At 37.0% G+C, this 21,071-nt stretch overlaps 1 protein-coding gene across 1 annotated transcript in view; it reads left to right on the top strand.

Annotated features, from left to right (window-relative positions):
* LOC145774883 (1-phosphatidylinositol 4,5-bisphosphate phosphodiesterase beta-1-like) overlaps positions 1–21,071 on the top strand; it is a 208,413-nt gene that overhangs the window by 73,817 nt on the left and 113,525 nt on the right. Inside the window, exons 10-13 of the mRNA XM_082586214.1 lie at positions 142–311; positions 10,663–10,809; positions 11,614–11,845; positions 15,126–15,210. Of these exons, the coding sequence (XP_082442340.1) occupies positions 142–311; positions 10,663–10,809; positions 11,614–11,845; positions 15,126–15,210 (634 nt within the window). The remainder of the gene's footprint in view (positions 1–141; positions 312–10,662; positions 10,810–11,613; positions 11,846–15,125; positions 15,211–21,071) is intronic.

Here is a 21,071-nt window from a genome sequence, read left to right as displayed (position 1 = left end):
AAAGACTAACCATTGCGAATTTGCAAACATACACATTCAATGAAATCTGTTTGAAAACTCTCGCCCACTCAGAATTCCTCTCTTCTAAGAAAAAATTGACGCCTATGGCAGCAACCACTGGTGGTTCTTTTGTGTTAACAGGAGAAGAGGAGCTCGCCGTATGTACATCACCCACACAAAAGCACAGGAATTCATCAACACGACGCAACGCGATCCCAAGCTCAATGAAATACTCTATCCATACGTTTCTGAAGATCATGCTAGAGAGTTAGTTACTTTATCAGAGCCCAACCTCATGTTTGCACAAAAAGGTGAGTTTTTTTAAAGCAATTTATGATTAACTTTCCAAATGTTGCAAGAAAGTTTGGTGTACAGTATGTTTGCATGTGTTGGTTGTTAAATGTTCGTGGTCAAAGCGAGATAATCAAAAATGCACAAGAGTTGTCGATCATGACAGCTGTTTCCTGGGTCCGCTACTATTCGGAGAATCCGATTCGGAGAATTCTCTATTCGGAAACAGCCTTTTTCGGAGAAAGCCTTTTTCGGAGAATTGTAAAATCACAGCGGCATATGTAATATGTATTGTATATTGAAAGGAATTAACTTACAATAGAGAAATGAATGAAATGAATGATTGGATTGTTGATGTTTGTAATGCATTGATGGATTGGATTGTTGTAAAGACGATCTATATGCATAAGCTATGGCAGTAGTTTCCAAACATTTTTAGCCGTGCAGCCATTTCGCAACATACACATTCTGGGCTATAGAATCGATATTGTTTCATCCTTCTTTGCGTCATGTTTATGTCATTCGTCATGTCATTCATTTTTTAAATAAGCTATTTGTTGATTTTATCTGGTATTTCAAATATATCTCATCCAGTGTTTACTTTTGAGTGCCTTCAGCCTTAAGTTAGTATTTTGAACAGACTTTTCAAAATTTTTGTTTTACATCAAAACAACCTTTTTCACGAAAAGATGCTGTAACTCAAAACATTCAAAGAATTTTTGATGGTCAACAACACGTTGAATATAATGTAAAGGCAAACCAAGCGTGGTAGCCTATAGGTTTCATTGAAAAGGAATATGTTTGCAACCGCTTAATTGGTCAAGTTCAATTTCGGTACGGTAGCCCCAGACATTTAAGTCGTGTACAAAAGGAAACTTTTACTGGAAAAACATTTACAAAAGCCATTCAATTTGTTCAAAAAACTCAATTAGCCTAACAGTTCGTATTTACATTGATTCAATGTTTAAATATTTGTTGAATCCCTCAGTTGGCCTATCGTTTTTCTTTATATTGATTTCACGTCTGAATAGGTTGATTCATTTAAAAAAAACTGTTTTGCAGACTGGTGCGGCGCGCTTGTAAATGCAATGGTCATTTTGCCAATCAATTGCAACACCGATTTGCTCCAACAGCGTTTCATGATTTACAATAGAGGTTAATGAGATGAAGTCTCAGCGAAAAAGTGTCAACGAAAAAAAGACAGTTGCCAAATAGCGTTTGACATAATCAACTAAGTTAAAATCTAAGAAGCAGTTTAGAATGTGAATTGTTTAGAAACAGAAGGCGTGGTTGGATTTACAGAATGCGTCAATGGATTTTCAAAAAATCTCCGTAAAAGGCTTTTTCCAAAAAAGCCTGTCTCGGAATCGAGATTTCACCGAATTGAACTCTCCGGATCGGATTCTCCAAAACGGGTCATTCCGCTGTTTCCTTCCTCTTATGTGATGGTATCCTCACACCGGTGTATGAATGATATGAAATCATACCTGATCAGAAATCTATTTTGGATGCAAGATCATCTCAATGGGTTTTGTCATTCTTGAGATATGAGATTGTACGCAAAGAGGATTAATAAAAAGGGTTTGAAATTACAATACTCGTCACCAATTTGATACTATTACAATCAAATGTTTTTTAAAACTAATTTGTTAAAAGTAATTGGGTTTCAACGAACGGCTTTATAATGTGTGGTGATGGTGCTAAATGTAAGATTTAGATATAATTTTGAATTACAACTGCACTCAGTTCAGTTTATTTATTCTTTCTGCTGGCAAATAAACAAATATAAACACCACACAATGAAAAACAAAAATTCAGTCAGCAAGGATGGCAGCGAAAGACCAAAAGGCCACTAGTTACCTGCTACTTGAACGTATAAGCAAAACCCAAAAATTAAAGAACATAATACCGATACAACATAATGCAGTGAAATAATAAAAACAAAGCAACATAAAGACTCTGTGCGAGGAGATAAGTAGATGATATGTTTTAGAAGTGATTACTGTACAAATGTTTTAAGAAACATTTATATTTAAATTTAAAAGTACTGTAAGGTGTTTCTTTAAATTCTTTTGGTATTTAATTCCTTAGTAACACTCCATTGAAACATAGCATCTTCTGACCAAAGTTTTATTTTATTGATTGCAAATTTAAATCTTTTTTTTTTTTGGAAGGATTCCATTATGGTGAATTTCATTTACATCAGCAAATCAGCCAGCAAAGGCCTATGGTAGCATTTTGTGCACATTTTTGTGCATGAACTTTGCAGTCTCTAGTTTAATAATACATTTTCAATTCTGAGCACAGTAAATTTATGTACTTGTAGATCAGGGGTCGGCAACCTACGGGCCGGATCCGGCCCGCCAAGCAAAATTATCCGGCCCGCAGCATTTTTGCAAATTGTAGTTGGCGGGCCAAAACGAACATCCCATTATTTTATGCTGCCATTTGGTTTTACATAACAGAATTAAGATTACTAAATGTTATGTAAAACTTTCGCAATTTTTACTTTTCCATATTTATCCGTAACGCTCACTTGTAATCACGTAGCCTGTGTACTTATGCCGCAACAATGCTTAGTTAGGGCATTGTCGCCATTTTGAATTTCCTTGATATTCTTTCTCTGCGAACTGCATTTTAGAGAGAGCGACGTTGCAGGCCTGACAGATAGTTTGATAGATTTGAAGTTTTAAGAATTAGTTTGTTTGAAGGTTGATAATTTAGAAATATGTGTAGCTTAGGAAGCAGGAATTGGCCTTTTTAGTGACAGCCGGTCCAGACTTTTAAATTACTTTATTTTTTAGAGTTATAATTTACTCCCAGTTCCATTTTTCCGTGTTTTTCAACAAGTGATTCTTGTCTTTGAAGAATTTGCTGCTTGTTAGAATCCACCAAGCATAGGAAATTATCACAAAGCGCCTTTGTACCCGCGACCTATCGATCACGGGTCGCTTTGTTATAGTAAACTAGGTTTGGGGCAAAATTTAGCTTAAGCTTGCAGAAGGTAGCATCAAGGTACTTGGCAGTTTCACCTTGAAGTCCGGTTATATTAGCCTATTTACTGCATGCTAGTTGCAGGCTACATGAGTTGCGTTAGTAATAGTCAATTAACCGTATATTTAACGGCAAGTTGAGAACACAACTTACTGATGACCACTTGCAAGATGTTATGATTCTTGCCTCATCCAACCTATCACCTGACCTTCAGAAACTTTCTAGCAGGAAACAACATCAAATATCACATTAATGTTGTGCTGTCAATAAATAAAGTACTTGGTGTTTTTCGTTACCAATTGTTACTAATTTTCTTTATATTAATCTATATAAGCCTATAGTAGCTAAATATAGAGATACTCTGATAAGAACGCCAATTTTAACAATATTATGAAAAGTAAAGAAAACGGAAGTGCAAATGGAAAACTTGTACGGCCCGTTGACATCTGCGCAGTTTTGTTTTGGCCCGCGACTGAAGAAAGGTTGCCGACCCCTGTTGTAAATATTGGCAAAAAAGACACGATTGGACAATCTTGTTCTGTAACACTTTATGGGAGCACGTAGTGTATAATAGAATTTGTATTAATATTATATTATATGAATATTAATATACACATATATTCTATTTGAATAAAAACCTTCTGATGATTCTCCTTTTAGGGTGAAACAGGCTGTCAAGGGTTTAAAGCAGTGGTTCTCAACCGGGGGTCCGTGAAAGTTTTCAAGTTTGCAACATGATTGATAAATTACAAAATTAAAAAATTGGTAGGTTGTGCTTTATTTGTGTGTTAGGCCTACAGTGATTTTCAAACTGTACTTCCCAACGAACCGGTGCGATGTCCTTTCAAATGTAACCTTTCAAAGGACATTGCACAGAGGTCTAGTTTCCTAACTAAAAAAATATCATAGATCGGTAAATGAATTAATTTTTTAGTAAGGCTATGTTCATATTGTTCAACTTAATTCTTTTGAGACAGCAGTCTATTGATCAATGCTTAACTTTGAAATGCAAACGTTTGTCAGCAGTCTATCACCACTCACAGCTTTGCAATGACAAAGATTATAAACGAATTGATTAGAAATGAAAAAAGGGAGAAATTCTTTGTAACGGTTGTAAAATTCGATTGATTTTTGGTAAAATTTATATAAAAACATCAAATCAACATATAGATTACTGATTTTTGATGCTGTGTGCCAACACATAGCTCAGATAACATAATTTTGTCAATGTCATTATCAACCATCATAAGTGCGTCGCAAGTTTAGCAAATTATTCAAAGTGTGTCGTTTCGAAACTTATGAAACATTTGATTCCATTATAGGAGTAGCGATATCCCAAAAATTCAGATAAAATTTTTTAATGGTCCGTGACCACTTTGAAGGTACCAAAGGGGTCCGCCAAAACAAAAGGTTGAGAACCCCTGGTTTAAAGAGTAATAAGTATATTTGATTTAAGAACTTTTACTATAATTTAATGACAGCTTATTGGATTTTATCCACACATCAATTTTTTCTATCTCTCTAATTGACATTTTTTTGGAGAGATGACAAACATTTATCTGACATATAAAAGTTTTAATCATCAGCAAAGAGTATAGCTGAGAAAGGGGTATATTAGGAAGATCATTCACACATAGAAGAAAAAGTGAAGGTCCAAGGATTGAACTCTGCGGACACCACATTTAACAACATTGAAATTAAAAGTCTTGAGGTTTGAGCCCTATGAACATGGGGCACAAATCGCAAAAGTAAAAATCTCAAATCCAAAATTGCAAAGCAGTCCTGATTGTCTGCACAGTTTTAGTTTATATCTTGCCATCACTTCTTGCATGATTATTTCTCAGGTTTTTCTGCATTATTTTTCTTGGTATTTTGGCTGAAAGTTTTTATCAATGCCCTCAAGAGCATAGTATAATACTATGTTCTTTTATAAACATTTCTTGTAAATATTATGCCTCAAAGATTGCATCATCTGCTGCCCCGTTTTTCCTTCAAGCTGGTTCCCATCTGCATGGCATGGGTTGTCGCCTTACCTCAACTTTTTTTCCAACACTCTTTCCAGAACTCCCACAGGTGTCAGAAACTTAATTCCAAAATATGAACGACATTTCAATGGGTCACTTATTCCTTGCCATGTAGGATTGTAGGTACAAGACTAATGATTGTAATTTCGCAGCAGCTTAGTGGGTAGAGCAGTGGTTTCCAACCATTTTGAGCTTACTGCACCCTACAGGAAAGGAAAATAATTTCTGGCATCCCGTAGCCGATCAACAATTTTTCAACTCATTTGCAGCAGCTTGTTGAAATAAACCTAAAGACATAGTAAATCCCCAAACAAACCTTATCCTTTTCATTCCAAAGAAAAATGATAGTTATAGCTTCTCTGCTTGACTTTCTTTCAGCTCTTGCAGGTGAAGAAAAGTAGGCAAGTTTGCTTCATCGGACGCAGAATTGTACTATGTCAGGAATGCTCTTTAGCAAAGAAATTTTGTGAAAAGTGATGATGATGATTATGTGCCTGATCTGATACAGACGTTGGCGATCATGGTCTTCCAAACTTCTCTGTCATTTGCCATTCGTATAAAATCGTTCGTTTTAACTGTTGTGTTTGTGGCCCATTGATTCAAGCTGTTTAAATAAGTTAATCTTTGTCGACCTCTGCTTCTTTTTCCCTGTATCATCCCCAATAGAGCTAATTTTTCCAAATCTCCATGTCTGTGAATATGACCTACAAATTGCATCTGACGCCTTCTAACTGTTGTTATTAATCTCCTTTCTGCATTTGCCAATTTCATAACTTCGTCATTACTCTTCTTTTCAGTCCAAGATATCCTCAACATCCTTCTGAGAAACCACATCTCAGCAGCCTCTAGTCTTTTCTTCATATCTTTACTTATTGTCCAGCATTCACATCCGTAGGTTAGAATTGATTCTACATATGCTTTTAAAACTTTAATTTTGGTCTTTATTGTCATGTTGCGATTCCTGAAGACTGTGCTCATTTTACTGAAAGTATCCTTTGCTATGGCGATTCTCTTTTTAATTTCAGTGTCACTTTTGCCATCGGAAGTTATAATATATCCAAGATATTTAAATTTATCAACTTGTTTCACTGTAGCACCATTGAGTGTTAAGTTGCAATTTGGATAAGTTTTCTTTTTTGATACCGTCATGCATTCTGTTTTTCTTGAATTTAACTCTAAACCCATTGCTTTACTGTTATTGACAACAGAATTTAATAAGTCCTGTAGATTGTTTGCAGATTCTGCTATCAAGACTGTATCATCAGCGTATCTCAAGTTTGTTATATTTTGTCCTCCAACCTTTACTCCATTCATATTTTCGATGTCTCTCAAAATCATCTCACTGTAAACGTTGAAAAGATCTGGAGATAGGACACATCCTTGTCTGACGCCACGTTGTATCGATTTGAATTCGCTAAGATCGTTATTTATACGTATTGCAGCCGTTTGTTCCCAATAGAGGTTTCGTATGACTCTGAGGTCTTTACCGTCGATATCTAAAGAATGCAGTATATGGAATAATTTGGCATGTTGAACCTTATCAAAAGCTTTAGAAAAGTCTATGAAACATAGATAAAGATCCTTGTTCTTTTCTATACATCTCTCTGTTAACATTTTTAATGTAAAAATTCCATTTCTGGTCCCTTTGTCTGGGACAAATCCAAACTGTGCTGTTGAAATTTCCGGTTTTAGTTTTGGTCTCAATCTCATCATCACGATTCGGAGTAGGATCTTTGTTAGGTGACTCATAAGGCTAATTGTTCTGTGGAGTGAGCATTCTGTTGCTCCGGTTTTCTTTGGTAAAGTTATGAATATGGAACGTACCATATCACTAGGGATGTTTCCGGTGTCATAAATATGATTTAAGATCTCAGTGGTTAGGTCTAAACCCCACTCATCTAAAGCTTCGATAATTTCAACTGAGATATTATCTGGTCCAACTGCTCTTCCATGTTTTGTTTTGTTCATAGCGATTCTTACTTCTTCTTTCATAATAGCAGGACCTTCCATGGGTTTGGAGATGCCTGGCTTGTTTCCGCGTTCGTCGAAAAACAGCTCTTCAATGTATTCACACCAACGCTGCAGAATATCTTTTTGGTCCATCAGAATAGTTCCATCATTTGCCTTGATGCATCCTGCTTGTGAGCAATACCTCTTCTTCCCTGTTACCTCTTTCACCTTCTTGTGTATATATTTACTGTCTTTGATTTTAACATTTTCGATTTCTTCACATTGAGTATTTATCCAGGTTTCTTTAGCATCAACACACATCTTTTTTATTTTCTTGTTCAAAATTTTGTATCTTTGTTTATTATTCTTTGCTTTTCTTCTTTCTTCCATGAGGTCAAGAATTTCAGATGTCATCCATTTCTTTTGTTTCTCAGTTTTGACTAGTGGTATGAACTCTTCCAGTGATTCCGACACGCTATTTTTAAATTGTTCCAGTATTTTATCTGTTGTTGTTAGCCTTTCAAGCGACTCGTATTTGTTTTTGACTGAGACGGAAAATTTTGTACGTATTTCGGGATTTCTACGTAGTAAATCAATTTCATATTTCGGGTTTGGTTTAGTTTTCTTGCATCTCTTTAGCTTGACTCTCAGAGAGCAGACAACTGGAACATGGTCACTATCGCAGTCTGCACCAGGCATTGATTTAGATGATAGAATGGCGTTACGAAACCGCTTTTGAGCAAGGATATAATCGATCTGATTCTTGGATCTATCACCCGGGCTTCTCCAAGTCCATTTTCTTCGTGGGTGGTTTTCCGACCATGTATTAGTGATTAGATATTCATTGTCTCTGCACCATTCAATCAGTCGTTCTCCTCTGTCGTTCATTTTACCAAGACCGTGTGGGCCCACAATGTCTTCAATTCGTTCGTTTCCCACTTTTGCATTAAAATCCCCCATAATAATTTTGATGTCTTGTGATTTTAATTGTCTGATGGCACGCTCAACGTCCTCATAAAATGTTTCTGTATCATCCCAATCATGACTTGATGTTGGGGCGTACGTTTGAACTATTCCAATGTCAAAAGGTTTAGCTTTTAGTTTAACAACCATTACCCGGTCTGATACAGGCCAGAATCCTTTGAAAGTTGCAGATGTAGCAGAATCAAGTATTATACCAACACCTCTTTGATGTTGATCACTTCCGGAATATAAGATTTTGCAACCATCCAATGTGGTTGTACCTGTACCAGTCCAACGAACTTCTGCTAAGCCAAGAATATTTATACTCATTCGTTTCATTTCCTGCATAACATTAGCAAGTTTCCCTTTTTGATACAAAGTACGCACATTCCACGTTCCTATGCGTTTTGGTTTAACTTTGCTGACAGTCGCATTATGACGATCGGGTGCCACCTGTCGCACATGGCAATTCCTTCCGAGCGAGGTGTTTACCTTGTAAACCCCGTTTACGCTGTTCATTTGACTTCTTTTTATTTGTCTGACCATAATTTTCTTTGCAAAGATAGCACACAGTGGTTTGCAGTTGCCTTCTGTGTGGGCAGTGTCCTTACAGGACGAGGGTCCTAGCCATTGTACTTTGTTCAGTATCTTCTGCCTAGCACCGTGAGAAATAAAACCAGTTCTGAAACCATATCAGCTGCCTTTACTCCTCATCCGTCACCTGCTTACCATGACTTCCGTGTCCCTGATCGGGGGGCAAGAGGTTTCTCATACGTGCCCATGGTACGACCCCAGACTGCGGAAGGGAGGAGCGTCTTACACCATCCTCCATGGGTAATCCACAGGACAGTGTAGCCTACCCATGCCGCTACCCGATACTTGATACTTCATTAAATTCACAACACTGTATACCCGTTAAACATAAACATTTGTTTGTGGTGGCAGATCGTGGTGGACTGGTGGCCTTACTGAGCCCACAGAGTACTTCTTTTCTGTGCTTGCCTTCACTGTGCAATATTACACTGCACTTTCAGAATAACAAGCTAATGTTGACAAAATTTTTCAAGAAGAACAATCAAAAAAATATCTTTTCTAACACTGTTGCTCAACTAGTCGTTGTTGAGCTGACCACATGACGTGAAATGCTGGAAAAATCAGTTCAGCTTTCATTTAATCATACAGTGTGTAATTGATTGTTTTGCCAAAATGAATTAAAATGTTTTAACCATTGCTTGATTGATCAAAAAACTTAAAAACCGCTAAAAAATTCCGTGAATTGAGAAAGCTGACTTCTAAGTGTCCTGCAGAACATAAAATTTGCTATTAGTTTTTGGTTTGAAAGGTCATATATGTAATGTCGTCGGTCTGCAACGTCATTATAAAGGGTCATCAATAATAATTATTGTTATAACTTCAAACAACTGTATTTAACAAATGGTAGACAATTTTTGAGTAATAAAGATATAATATTATTGTTTTTATTGGAATAGAACTTCTGATGATCCGTATAGGTGAAACAGGCTGTTAAGGATTCAGATAGTAATAACTATATTTGATTTAATTTGCTCGGCTTTGCTTTTTTTGCTTAGCATTGAGCACTTTTTGTAGTATTAATAGTTTTCATTGTTTTAATATAATTATCAAATAAACAAATATTTAGGAAAAACAAGTTTTACTCAATGTGTCCGCCATTTGCATTGATAACAAGTTGGAGACGCTTCATAAAGGACCTGCAAGAGTCATCTCTTTGAGACTATAAACTATGCATATGTAACGCAATTGCAAGAGAGCGGCCACGCGTTCTGAAATTCCAGTCCTGAGCGCTTGTGAGAGACATAGGAATGAATTGTAAGCCTGCAAGGTTACACAGATTCCAGAATCAATTGAGTGGCGTCAGAGAACATAGAAATGATGTATGCAGAGCTCGCAGCTGCAGTAGGCCTACGTTCGATACCCTGTCATGTCACAGTAAAAACTTTTTAAACTTCATGTTGATTTTTTAAAACTGATACTAAAACATTGAAAAAATATTTGTTTTTGAAAGGTTTTCTGAACCGTGAGCATTTAAAAAGGACCAAACAACATGTTTATGATGAGTGACTCACAGCTAAAACGACCACTGGTCACACTTTTTATCCAGTTACGGTTGTTATAACATAAAGTAATGTCAAATGGGTGGCCAATTTAATAATTTTTTTAGCTGGCTGTTTTAATCCCTAGCCTTTCTCAGTCAGTTACATCTTTCCCATTGGTTGCTGTTTTGTTCAGACTGAGCAAGAGTTCTATCAATTCTGCACCAATGACATCATATTTTACACAAATCCAGGTCAAGTTTTTTTTGCAATTTTAACAAATCTTTGTGTGACAGTTCAGGAAACCCTGACATCATCTATCTTTTATGCCATCTAATTTTGTGTGACACGACTTTTCACATCCACAGGTCAGATGACACAAGAAGGTTTTGACGCCTATCTGCAATCTGATAACAATCTAATTGTTGGGACAGACATGTATGCTGAATATCAGGACCTTAGTCTGCCTTTGTCTCATTATTTCATCAACTCTTCTCACAATACGTATCTTACTGGTAAGTTGTTATTAACTAATAGAAGCGTATTTAACCAAGCAGGTATGTATATGCCAATGGCTGCTTAAAAACTCGAAAAAATGTAATAATCAATAAATTTTCTGGAAATGAATACAGTATATCCAAAGAAACATTTGTCAAAAAAGGCAAGGTTACAAGTTGATAGTAAACCAACACACCTGACAATATGGGTCGCCCTTTCATTAACCATTATACAGCTGCAGTTCCAACTTTCTATTTCGATAAAATACATTTTCGCAGATATATTTGCGGTCACTCTAGTGTTGTTTTATTTTGGTGGTCACTGTAGTCTTGATGATTGTAGTAATTTTAGACTCTCGTTATTTTGTGCAATACCATGAGCACACAACTAACTTGCGAGTAGAAGGTTGCAGATAGCTCGAAGCTGCAGGTTTTCGTCTGACTCTCTTCAGGAACTAGCGTCAGAATGAAATAAACCTGAAAGTGGTGAAGTATTTACATTTCGTTTTTCTTCTACTGTAAATACTTCACCATGTTTAGGTTTATTTTATTCTGACTTTAGCTCCTGAAACGAATCCTGCAGTCTCGATCCATCTGCAACCTTCTAATCGCAATTTTCAAGTTTTGTACCACTTTATCGCTCAGTGTGGGAACCACTGATCTAAAGTACATCTAATACCCAACCACTTTGATGTTTTACAAATAACAGACTTTTAATTGCAAGTTCAAAGTCACATGGAATTGTTTAATCAGTTTGTGGTAATTTTGAATCAAACAACTTTTCTGCCAAGTGCCAACGTAACCATGATCTTGTTATGACAGGAACACAATATCGCAGCAAGTCAATGGCGGAAATGTATCGCCAGGTTCTTCTAACCGGGTGCCGTTGTGTGGAGCTGGATTGTTGGGAGGGCGATGAAGATCCTTACATTAATCATGGATTCACATTTTGTACTCCTGTTTCATTCATTGAAGTTATTGAAGCCATTAATGAGAGTGCCTTTAAGACCTCTCCATATCCTGTTGTCTTGTCCTTTGAAAATCACGTTGATAAGTAGGTTAAATTCATTCTTTGAAATTGTAAATTATTTTGTATCTTTTTTAACCTTGGCAAGTGTTAAATGAAATTGAAACACCTGAAAAATACTCTGACGATACTTTTCACCTGTACTTTAACCAATTTAGTGATTTCATCACCATCTACCAGTCATGCCACTGCTGGCACATGGCTTCCACATGCCTTTCCATACCATTCTTGCTTTCACTGTTCTCATCCAAGTGATACCAATATGTCATCTTCTTTTCGGCTTAGTGATTAGTGTGTCCGTGTCGTGTCCGCCTTTGTTTCAGTGGGCATAGATTTGATGTCTCTGCTTAGCACTAGTAGGCTGCCGCACTGAATTGATAAATTCAAGTGTATTATGAAGTTTTCGCCACACAAGTGTAGCTTTGTTAATCACTACATAATACATATCCATTTTATCAAAGAAGAGGTTTAAATAAAGTTCTACTTTTGTAAGAATAATATGTACATTGTACTTACAAAGCCATGAATATTACAAAAAATTTTTACCATAAGTATTGGAATATACCGTATTCTAAAATCAGGTCTAAAGTTGAAATTAAAATTAATCCCCCTAGCTATAGAGTCAATGTTAGATAAGTTGACGATCTTTAACTCGAAACTCTCCTTACCTTAAAGGCAGTGGACTGGTCCCTGCAAAATGCCTATCAAATAACTATCAAAAAACTATCTTACATGCAAAAAACTATCTCTAACGTTCAAAAAACTATCTTTAACTCAAAACTTTGATTGACTCGAAGCGTTTTTGGTCCCCAGTGTATATGCAGCACCCTCTATCTCGAAATTTCTAATGTCAACAAACTCAACATTGTGGAAACGTTGCACATGCTGGATAAAGCCTGGATATCACCAGATATGGACAATGGACATCCGCTACTTCAAAAGTAGCGCGCTACCGATCAATAAAAGTAGTGTGCTACTAGTTACTGCTACTCGGGCTAAAGTGGCGCACGCTACCGCTACTTTTGTCTTTTCTGACACAGAAAAAACTGACACGTTGTTTGTGAAATTTATTGTTACGCATCTTTCAAAAATGCGAGTTGCTGAGTTCTTTGGCTTTAGCAGGTCTTTTCCAACAGAGAAAAGTCTCTCAACCGCAGCATGGAAAGGAATGTGGAGTTGCATTTAATAAAGAAACATTTTAAGTCGGTACTGGAAAAGCTCAACGGCTTGCTTCTGTCTGGAAAAAGGCCTTCACAATTGACTTGTCTTTCTGTACCAACATTTGATTCGATGTCACCAATACACCAAAAATTGATCCTCGTAGTCGTGACTGGTGTTAGATTTGGGATGAACAATTTAGAATAGTGAATTCGAATCTAAAATGTTTGAATAATTCAAATTCAAAAATAATATATTTGATAAGTGTCTCATTTGTTTTTTCACTGTACATTTACGTTATTTACCACTGATGTACTGCACGCATGCAGCCCAACAAATACGCAACACAAGCACACATATGGCAGTGGGCGCTCCACAATATCCTACCTCTCAAACAAAAAAAGAGTCCTTCCCTTGAATGAACCTCCCTTGAACAAATCATGCATTAACATAAAGCAATTTGTGGAACATCACCTTCATCTAAATTATCTAAGTCACACTCAATCTGTAGAATGTGGAGTTAAACTGACATCAGAAGCAACTGGGCGGATGGCTGGGCTAAAACGACAAATTGGTGAAGCTTTGTGCACCATAGAAGGAAGAAAAAAAGCCATGGATCGAGAAAAAGTATCTGGTCACCAGAAAATCCAAACAAACATAGATTATAGTGTGTGAAATGTGGTGCGCTGTTATTTCTTGGTTAATCAATTAGCAGTGCTTTCATCACTTTATCTTTTGCCTAACTCTCAGAAAGAAATCATATCACTTCATCGGTCAATTTAAAAAGCATTTACAGTGATATTATAAAATGAATTAATAAAAAAGTTGTTCAAATCTTCAATTAAGGTATGCAAGTCTCTTCCTTTCTCAAAAGCAATAAAAATGAATACCAACAATATATATCTAGCTGAAATAATACTGATTTTATCATTAAAAACAAACGTGATTTAGGGGGTTCGATTTAAAAATGCTGTTGGGGCAGAGTCTAAACAGGGTCAGATTTCAAAACACTTTTTGGATTTAATAATATTTTGGGTTAAGGCAAAAATTTATCACCCATGCAAGTTGAAATGAAAAAATTGTCTCAAAAGGGGCCACCCTATTATCACAACACTGCTGTATGCTTCCGAAACTTAGACCACCTACCGATACTATTACAACTCTTAAAAGATTTCAACAACGCTGCCAGCGCAAAAAGTTTGAATATTGGCTGGAAAGAAAAAAGACACATTTGAGCATGAAGCTAGAAGAGGCTGAAACAATCTTGTTAACAATCAAACAATCGAACGATCATCTTTCAAGCTTATTACATTATAAGTAGAAGTCAGGATTTCGGGAACCTAAAATCTTTTCACAACCTCTATCTTTTAGCTGCTGGGGACTAAGCGCCTTTTTGGATGTTCATTTATGGGTTTTAACCTTTACCCACCATGCTGATTGTGCGCTTTGATGAGAGCCTGCAACTTAATTAAGTAACAAGAATATGCCGCTGGTGGTTCAAGATTACATTTTACCTAGCAGGTCTACTAATGACCTGACCTGTTTTATGATATTATATTTTACTCCTTTTCAATGAACTACAATAGATTATACCAACAAATAAATCAGTGCATGTGAGTTGTTCAGTTTGTTCACTAGCAGTTTGAACAGTTTTTGAGAGTAACACTTTGAAAAACACAACCGATTTGCTTAAGCTTTCCAGCATTAGAATGAATAGGCAATTAGGCAGGCTTGTGTTTGACAATTTTGTACACTTTCAGCGAGCTTTATCTATCAGACTTTTAATTAAATAATAAATTTATTTGACAAAAGTTTGCTATGAGTATGAATAAACTTCACAAAAATGTCTAATCTATTTAGGTAAATAAAATCGCTTTTCTAAAAACATCATTTATTCTATTTGAATAAAAACCTTCTGATGGTACTGGTTAAGGGAGAAGCCTGCTAAAAGGGCCGTGTATTAAGTTCCTGTTTCAAAAGTGGAATTTTGTAAAGTTCTTATTCAAACCAAATCAAGTAAGAATTTTATTTACTCTGTTTTATCCAACTTTAGTTAGAGTAAAACTTACTGGTACCATAGACTGGCTGGTTTAGCCACTTTGATGATAGAGATTTCACTAACATATTTTGACATATATTATGCATTCAGCCCACAGCAGCAAGCAAAGATGGCTCAGTGCTGCAGGGATATCTTCAAGGAAAAGCTCCTGATTGAACCACTCGAAGACTATCCCGTAAGTTTACTAATCTACGAAATTAATAGTTAACTTGAATTCTGTTGAATATTCAGATGCCTGTGTTGAATATACCAATGTTGCAGTGACGGCAAGGATGCGTGGGAGTTGGAAAAAATTTAAAGAATTGTCAGGCACATTTTGTGGCAGAATGCTTTCTCGCAGATTGAAAGGAAGATTGAAGGCGTGTGCAAGAAGCACTATGTGTAGTGGAAGTAAATGCTGGGTGATGAAGAGGGCAGATATTAAACGAAAGCAGAAATGAGGATGGTTTGTATGATGTGTGGCAAGACACTTCTCAACAAAATAAAAAATGATATTTTGAGAGTTGACTGATGTTATGAGAAAAGGAAGACCAAAGAAAACGTGGAATGACACTGTGAAAGACTAAATTGAAGATACCAACAATAGAGGAAGATGAAGGAGTCGCTACAGAGTGCAGACAACAGATCGACTATGATATTTCGAGATGACCAGAAGGTGACTGATGTAAAATTGGAGATGATGATGATGATTCATATGTCTTACTTTTTTTTGCTGATACGACTTGAAAATTTAATCATGACTGCCAGTTACTGTACAGCAAACTGACCTATAAATAGTATGCTTTAGCAGAAAAACTAGGGAATAGAAAAGGGAAATTTTAAGGACACATTTTTAGTAGTAGAGAGTTTGGTGCATGATATTCTGACTCAAGTCAATCGACTGCAGCCGATCTCCCGCAAAGACCTATCACCACAGGGTACATCTTACTGCAAGATTATTTAACACACAACTCACCTTTATCCATTGAGCACATTTTGACTTGTACACGTACACTCGTACAGTTACATTTGTTTATTAATGTTTGCTTCCCATCACAATTTTTTCATAAGACTCTTGCTGTGACGCAAACGTTATCCAACATAATTAATTAATTATATTTGAAACACGTAAATACAAACTATGCAGTACACACACAAAAAATGTAACATCACTAAAACATACTTTTTTATGTTAGTTAGTAGCTTGTATTGTCTGATTTTAAAAAAATAACATTTTTGTGTCACAGCAAGTTTCTATTGAAAAAATTATACATTGGTAAACAAAAATAATTCAACATTGGTTCAACATAATTCAACATTGGTAAACAAAAATATCTTCACAATTCAAGATAGAATAGAATTCGTGTCAAATAGTCTTGAATCCACTGTTTGACAGTTTCCAAATGTTATGTCTCAACTGTTGTGTATGCATTTCCACTGCTTTACGATGCCCTGACTGAAAGTCAAGTTTGACATTTGTAACTTCACAACATTAGGTTAAAAGATAAATCAACCAAGAATTTTTTATAGCTTAATAATGTTAAAACGTTTTTTGACACTGGGAAGATGAGTTTTAAGTTGTGACTGTTATGTACACAGTTGTTATACGTCATTCACGTCATACACGTCATTCGAATAATAAAATTTTATTTTTGCGCACTTGCAACATTATTAATTTAACATTAAAAGAACATCACTTGTCACTCTGCAACCGCATCCTTAAACATAATGTGAACAAAACAATTATTATACGCAGTATAAAATTTTCTTAGAGGAACACTGGTTTTAGGCTGTTCTAGGCACACAAAGTGTGTGAATACAGCTCACGTTTTGCATAAAAGCACCTCAGAATAAGTTTTAGAGAAACTGGATAAGGTTTACTTGTAGGGAATGTTTTTAATAAAAGTATGTAAGTTTGTTTATAAAAGCAATAAAGGACATCTACCCGCAATTTTTTTTGAGTACTTTTGTCCTAGTAATGAAACTCATAACTATAATACCAGAGGTGCTAAGAAGGATTTACTTTTTAAACCAAGAATGCATACAAAGCTTGGCTAACGCTCAATTAAATTTCTTGGAACAAATTACCGTAACAGCTAAGAAAAGTTCAAACAATTAGTAGGTTTTCTAAAAAATTAAACCTGCACTCAATGTCTGGGTATAAGTAACTAATATAGTACCATCTCCTAGTCATTGTCTCTACTACTTCATTTGCCTTTCCTCGCATGGTTCCCACATTAAGTGATCCCACACGGAAAGGCTTAGGGCGTTCATAATATTTGCCACAATGGCCAACCCTGCAGTCCCACGCACATGGAGGTCCGCCAAGCCCGAGACATTACCAGTTACCTTGTTGTTACTGGCACTGCCTTGCTTATTTCTTTTGTTTCGGCTTGACATGTTTTGATTTAGGCAGTTTTTACAGCTGGATGTCTTTCCTTGACTAACTTGGTACACTTTTGGCAGACCAAGATCGCCACCTTTCCAGCTAACTAGGGCAGTTGTAGGAAATTCCACTTGCATAATGCACCGTTGTCCCAAAAAATATAACAGTGACCCGCTGCATATGCTACTGTCATCCAGGTTATGACAGGCTATCCAAAGATAGCAGACGCCACATATTCCAGTGGCCGGGATGGGATTGGTGAATGCCGGGCCGTTTCCGCATGCCAGCGGGCACTGCACCTCTAGCACTCCAATCTGCTTCGAGATCCCTAGCCTGGAGTCGCATGGCATCCAGTTTCCATGGTGTACCACGGAGAGGTTTGGCTAGAGTCTTGTCAGTGGAGAGGTTATGTACCAGCAGGGAAGACTAATAGACCAGGAGCCCGCGACGTCCACCCTAGGTGAAAACGTTACCAATTTCTATTCATTGAGCGATGTCTGGTGGTATGTGGTACTCATAATCTGGAAGTCTGCCGGGCCGCCGGTGGTGGGTATGGGAATGGGGGGTATTTTTCATGGCCCAAAAAATGCGCTAGGTCAGCTGAAATAGTTACCGCTTGAAACTTAGTTGGTTGTAAAGTAAATTGTTTCTAGATGATTGTCTGGTATGTGACAGACATTTTCGGTGGTGGGGGGGCTCTGACAGACAAGTTTTATACCCCCAAAATTTGCGCTAGGTCAGCTGAAAAAGTTAACGGATAAAACCAACTGATTATTAATCTGTGAGTGTTAAGCTTTACAAAAATATATGTGACAGACAAATTTGGTGGTGGGTGTCCCCTGACAGACGACCTAAAGTAGGTGACCCCCCTACCCAGTAAACATTGATTGTTGGGGCAACATTGGCAAGAAGTTGGCCGCAACATTGGCAAGATGCAGACGCCAACGTTGGCAAGATGTTTTATGCACCATTTGGATGCATCTGGCCAGCGTTGGCGTCTGCATCTTGCCATCGTTGGCTTCTGCATCTTGCCAACATTGGATTATGCATCTTGCCAACGCTGGCTTTTGCATCTTGCCAACATTGGCTTCTGCATCTTGCCAACGTTGGCAAAATGTTTTATGCACCATTTGGATGCATCTGGCCAGCGTTGGCGTCTGCGTCTTGCCAACGCTGGCTTCTGCATCTTGCCAACATTGGCTTCTGCATCTTGCCAACGTTGGCAAAATGTTTTATGCACCATTTGGATGCATCTGGCCAGCGTTGGCGTCTGCATCTTGCCACCGTTGGCGTCTGCATCTAGCCAACGTCGACTTCTGCATCTAGCCAACGTTGGCAAAATGTTTTATGCACCATTTTGCTTCATGTTGCCAACGTTGGCATCTGTATCTGGCCAACGTTGGCAAGATGGCTTGTGCACCATTTTGCTTCATCTGGCGCCTAAATTCTGGTTGACTTTTATGCACCATGATGCTGCATCATCTGACTTATTGACTATTGTGATGCCCGGGCTTTGACCACGGTTGGCCATGCGAAGCAAGCTGGTGCATAAAACATCTGAACAGCATTGGCATCTACATTTGCTAAACGTCTCTGTACTTAAACCTCGCTCATCACCAAAAGTTTATTGTTGAACAGTCTAGCTAATCCTTGGGCGAAAGAACAGCAGCAACACGGATTTATAAGCAACACTACTCCCTTTGTGACAAAGCAAAGTAACAGCCGAGCTTCGTATATTTTCACATTTATTAGAAACAAGCCACATCAAATCGTATTGATAGATGGAGATTCATTGCACATCAGCAGCTTTTTCTTGTGTATCTTTATCGTTGTGAATTCCTGCGAATGAAACAAAAATATTTAATTCAAGAGGGCTGTTTGGCAACAGTGTAGGATTTTGATCAGTTGTCGTCCAGGATAATACGAAGTTAATTGACAATCTGCAATATCAATGTAATATCACTCTCTCCAACGTGCGTGACAAAAAACTTATCATTCGATTCTGCGCCCCGCAGATCGATAATCAAGTTCCAATACATTCTAATTGCGTGTACAGTAGTTATTCAACAACTAAAGCAACACATTCGCTGTTGTCTTTCAAACATATAACAAGCTCACCAAAAGTTAGTTTTTGCCGTTTCGGCCACCTTGCCTGTCCTTCCAATTTCGAAATCACTCTGAAACTTTTCATCAATTTGCTGCATGGCAGCAGCTTTGTCGTGCGCCATCACCATGTCTAATCATGAAAGTAAAAAAAGAAGTGTTAAATCAGTATATAAATGCCGACATAGCCTACTAACCATCATGTTCGTTGTTCACATCAATGCGAGTACACCACTAAAACATTTTCATACATTACTCAATACTCTTCACAATTACATCATACATTAATCAAAAGAACAAAATGGCATAGTTGTGACATAATCATTTAGTCGTAGTAGAAACATTTATCCGTACTCACCAAGAACAACCTTTTTCAGATTCTTTTTTAAACAATCAAACGAGTGCTTAGACTTCACAAGGTTTTTTTTTCTTTCTTTTTTCTCGACATGACTTGAACTGTGTTGTGTTCGATAATAATAGTTGGAATAAGTCCACTGATACAACCGCTTGCATTTTTGCCAACAACTTGACTTAAATTTGCCACCTGCAAAATGTAAATCGAATGTAATGACAGGGGTTTCATCCATCATATTAAAAAGCTTCAGCACTTGTTACAGAAATTTTCGACTGTTACAAATGACAGCCAACGTTTAAAGTTTATTTTGGGATTCCAGTTGTCTGTTGTGTTGCGTATGTAGGTCGCAGTGTAGGCTACTGTAGGCTATGTTGTCGCAATGGGCGCAAAGTAAAACATGTTATTATTATTCAGTTGACGGCAATGAAAGCTACATTTGCAAATACTCTACAACCATCACAGACCTATCCACATGACATAAAAATACAAACACATTCAAGCAGTCAGGCAAACACTGCCGGAGCAGCAAAATCAAAGATTGAGCAAAACCCTACACATGTTGTGGGATATCACAAGCTCTGCTACTTTGCTGATATCTTCTTAGCACTCTCATCTAGGAGCACTGGCACTAAATTTGTCACGAGAATATTTCATATGAAAGTTTTCCATTGGTCATTGAGTTTTATAACTTTCTCTAAATTGAGTTTTATAACTTTCTTTAAATTGTGTAAACGTAGCCTAGTGACAAAAACGACTTTACACAATTATTTCAGGTTCAATGAATAAAAGACATTCACTTACCAGGTTTTCATAAACATTGTCGTAAGTCATTCCTATAGTTTCATTTTGATCATTTCTAAAACTTCTTTCGGCCGTACAAGCGTATCTCAATTGAACTCAATTTTTTATATTTTCGATGCAAGAAGCGAAAATTCCTCTTAGCGCTGTTCACATAAGCATTGTGCTTTCGGCTCTCCACGTAATTGTGTATTGCGCACAACCGCCATGTTTGAACAGTCGAAGTGAATCGAGTGACGTCATAATCCCTTTAGCAAAGGATTAAGTTATGGCCTTTGTCTTCCTTCATAAAAAAAACAAGTTCTTCTGCTAAATTGCATCTCCTCACGTTGATATAACACATCGCCGCATTCAAAAGCTTTGTTGCCTATTTCACTTCAACGCGTCAGATTGCCCAGTCAAAGTTTAAGTAGTG

Source organism: Aplidium turbinatum, chromosome 7, assembly GCF_918807975.1.
Source record: "Aplidium turbinatum chromosome 7, kaAplTurb1.1, whole genome shotgun sequence".
NCBI lineage: Eukaryota > Metazoa > Chordata > Ascidiacea > Aplousobranchia > Polyclinidae > Aplidium > Aplidium turbinatum.
Note: the sequence above shows the minus strand (reverse complement) of the source record. Positions and strands in the feature narration are given on the sequence as shown.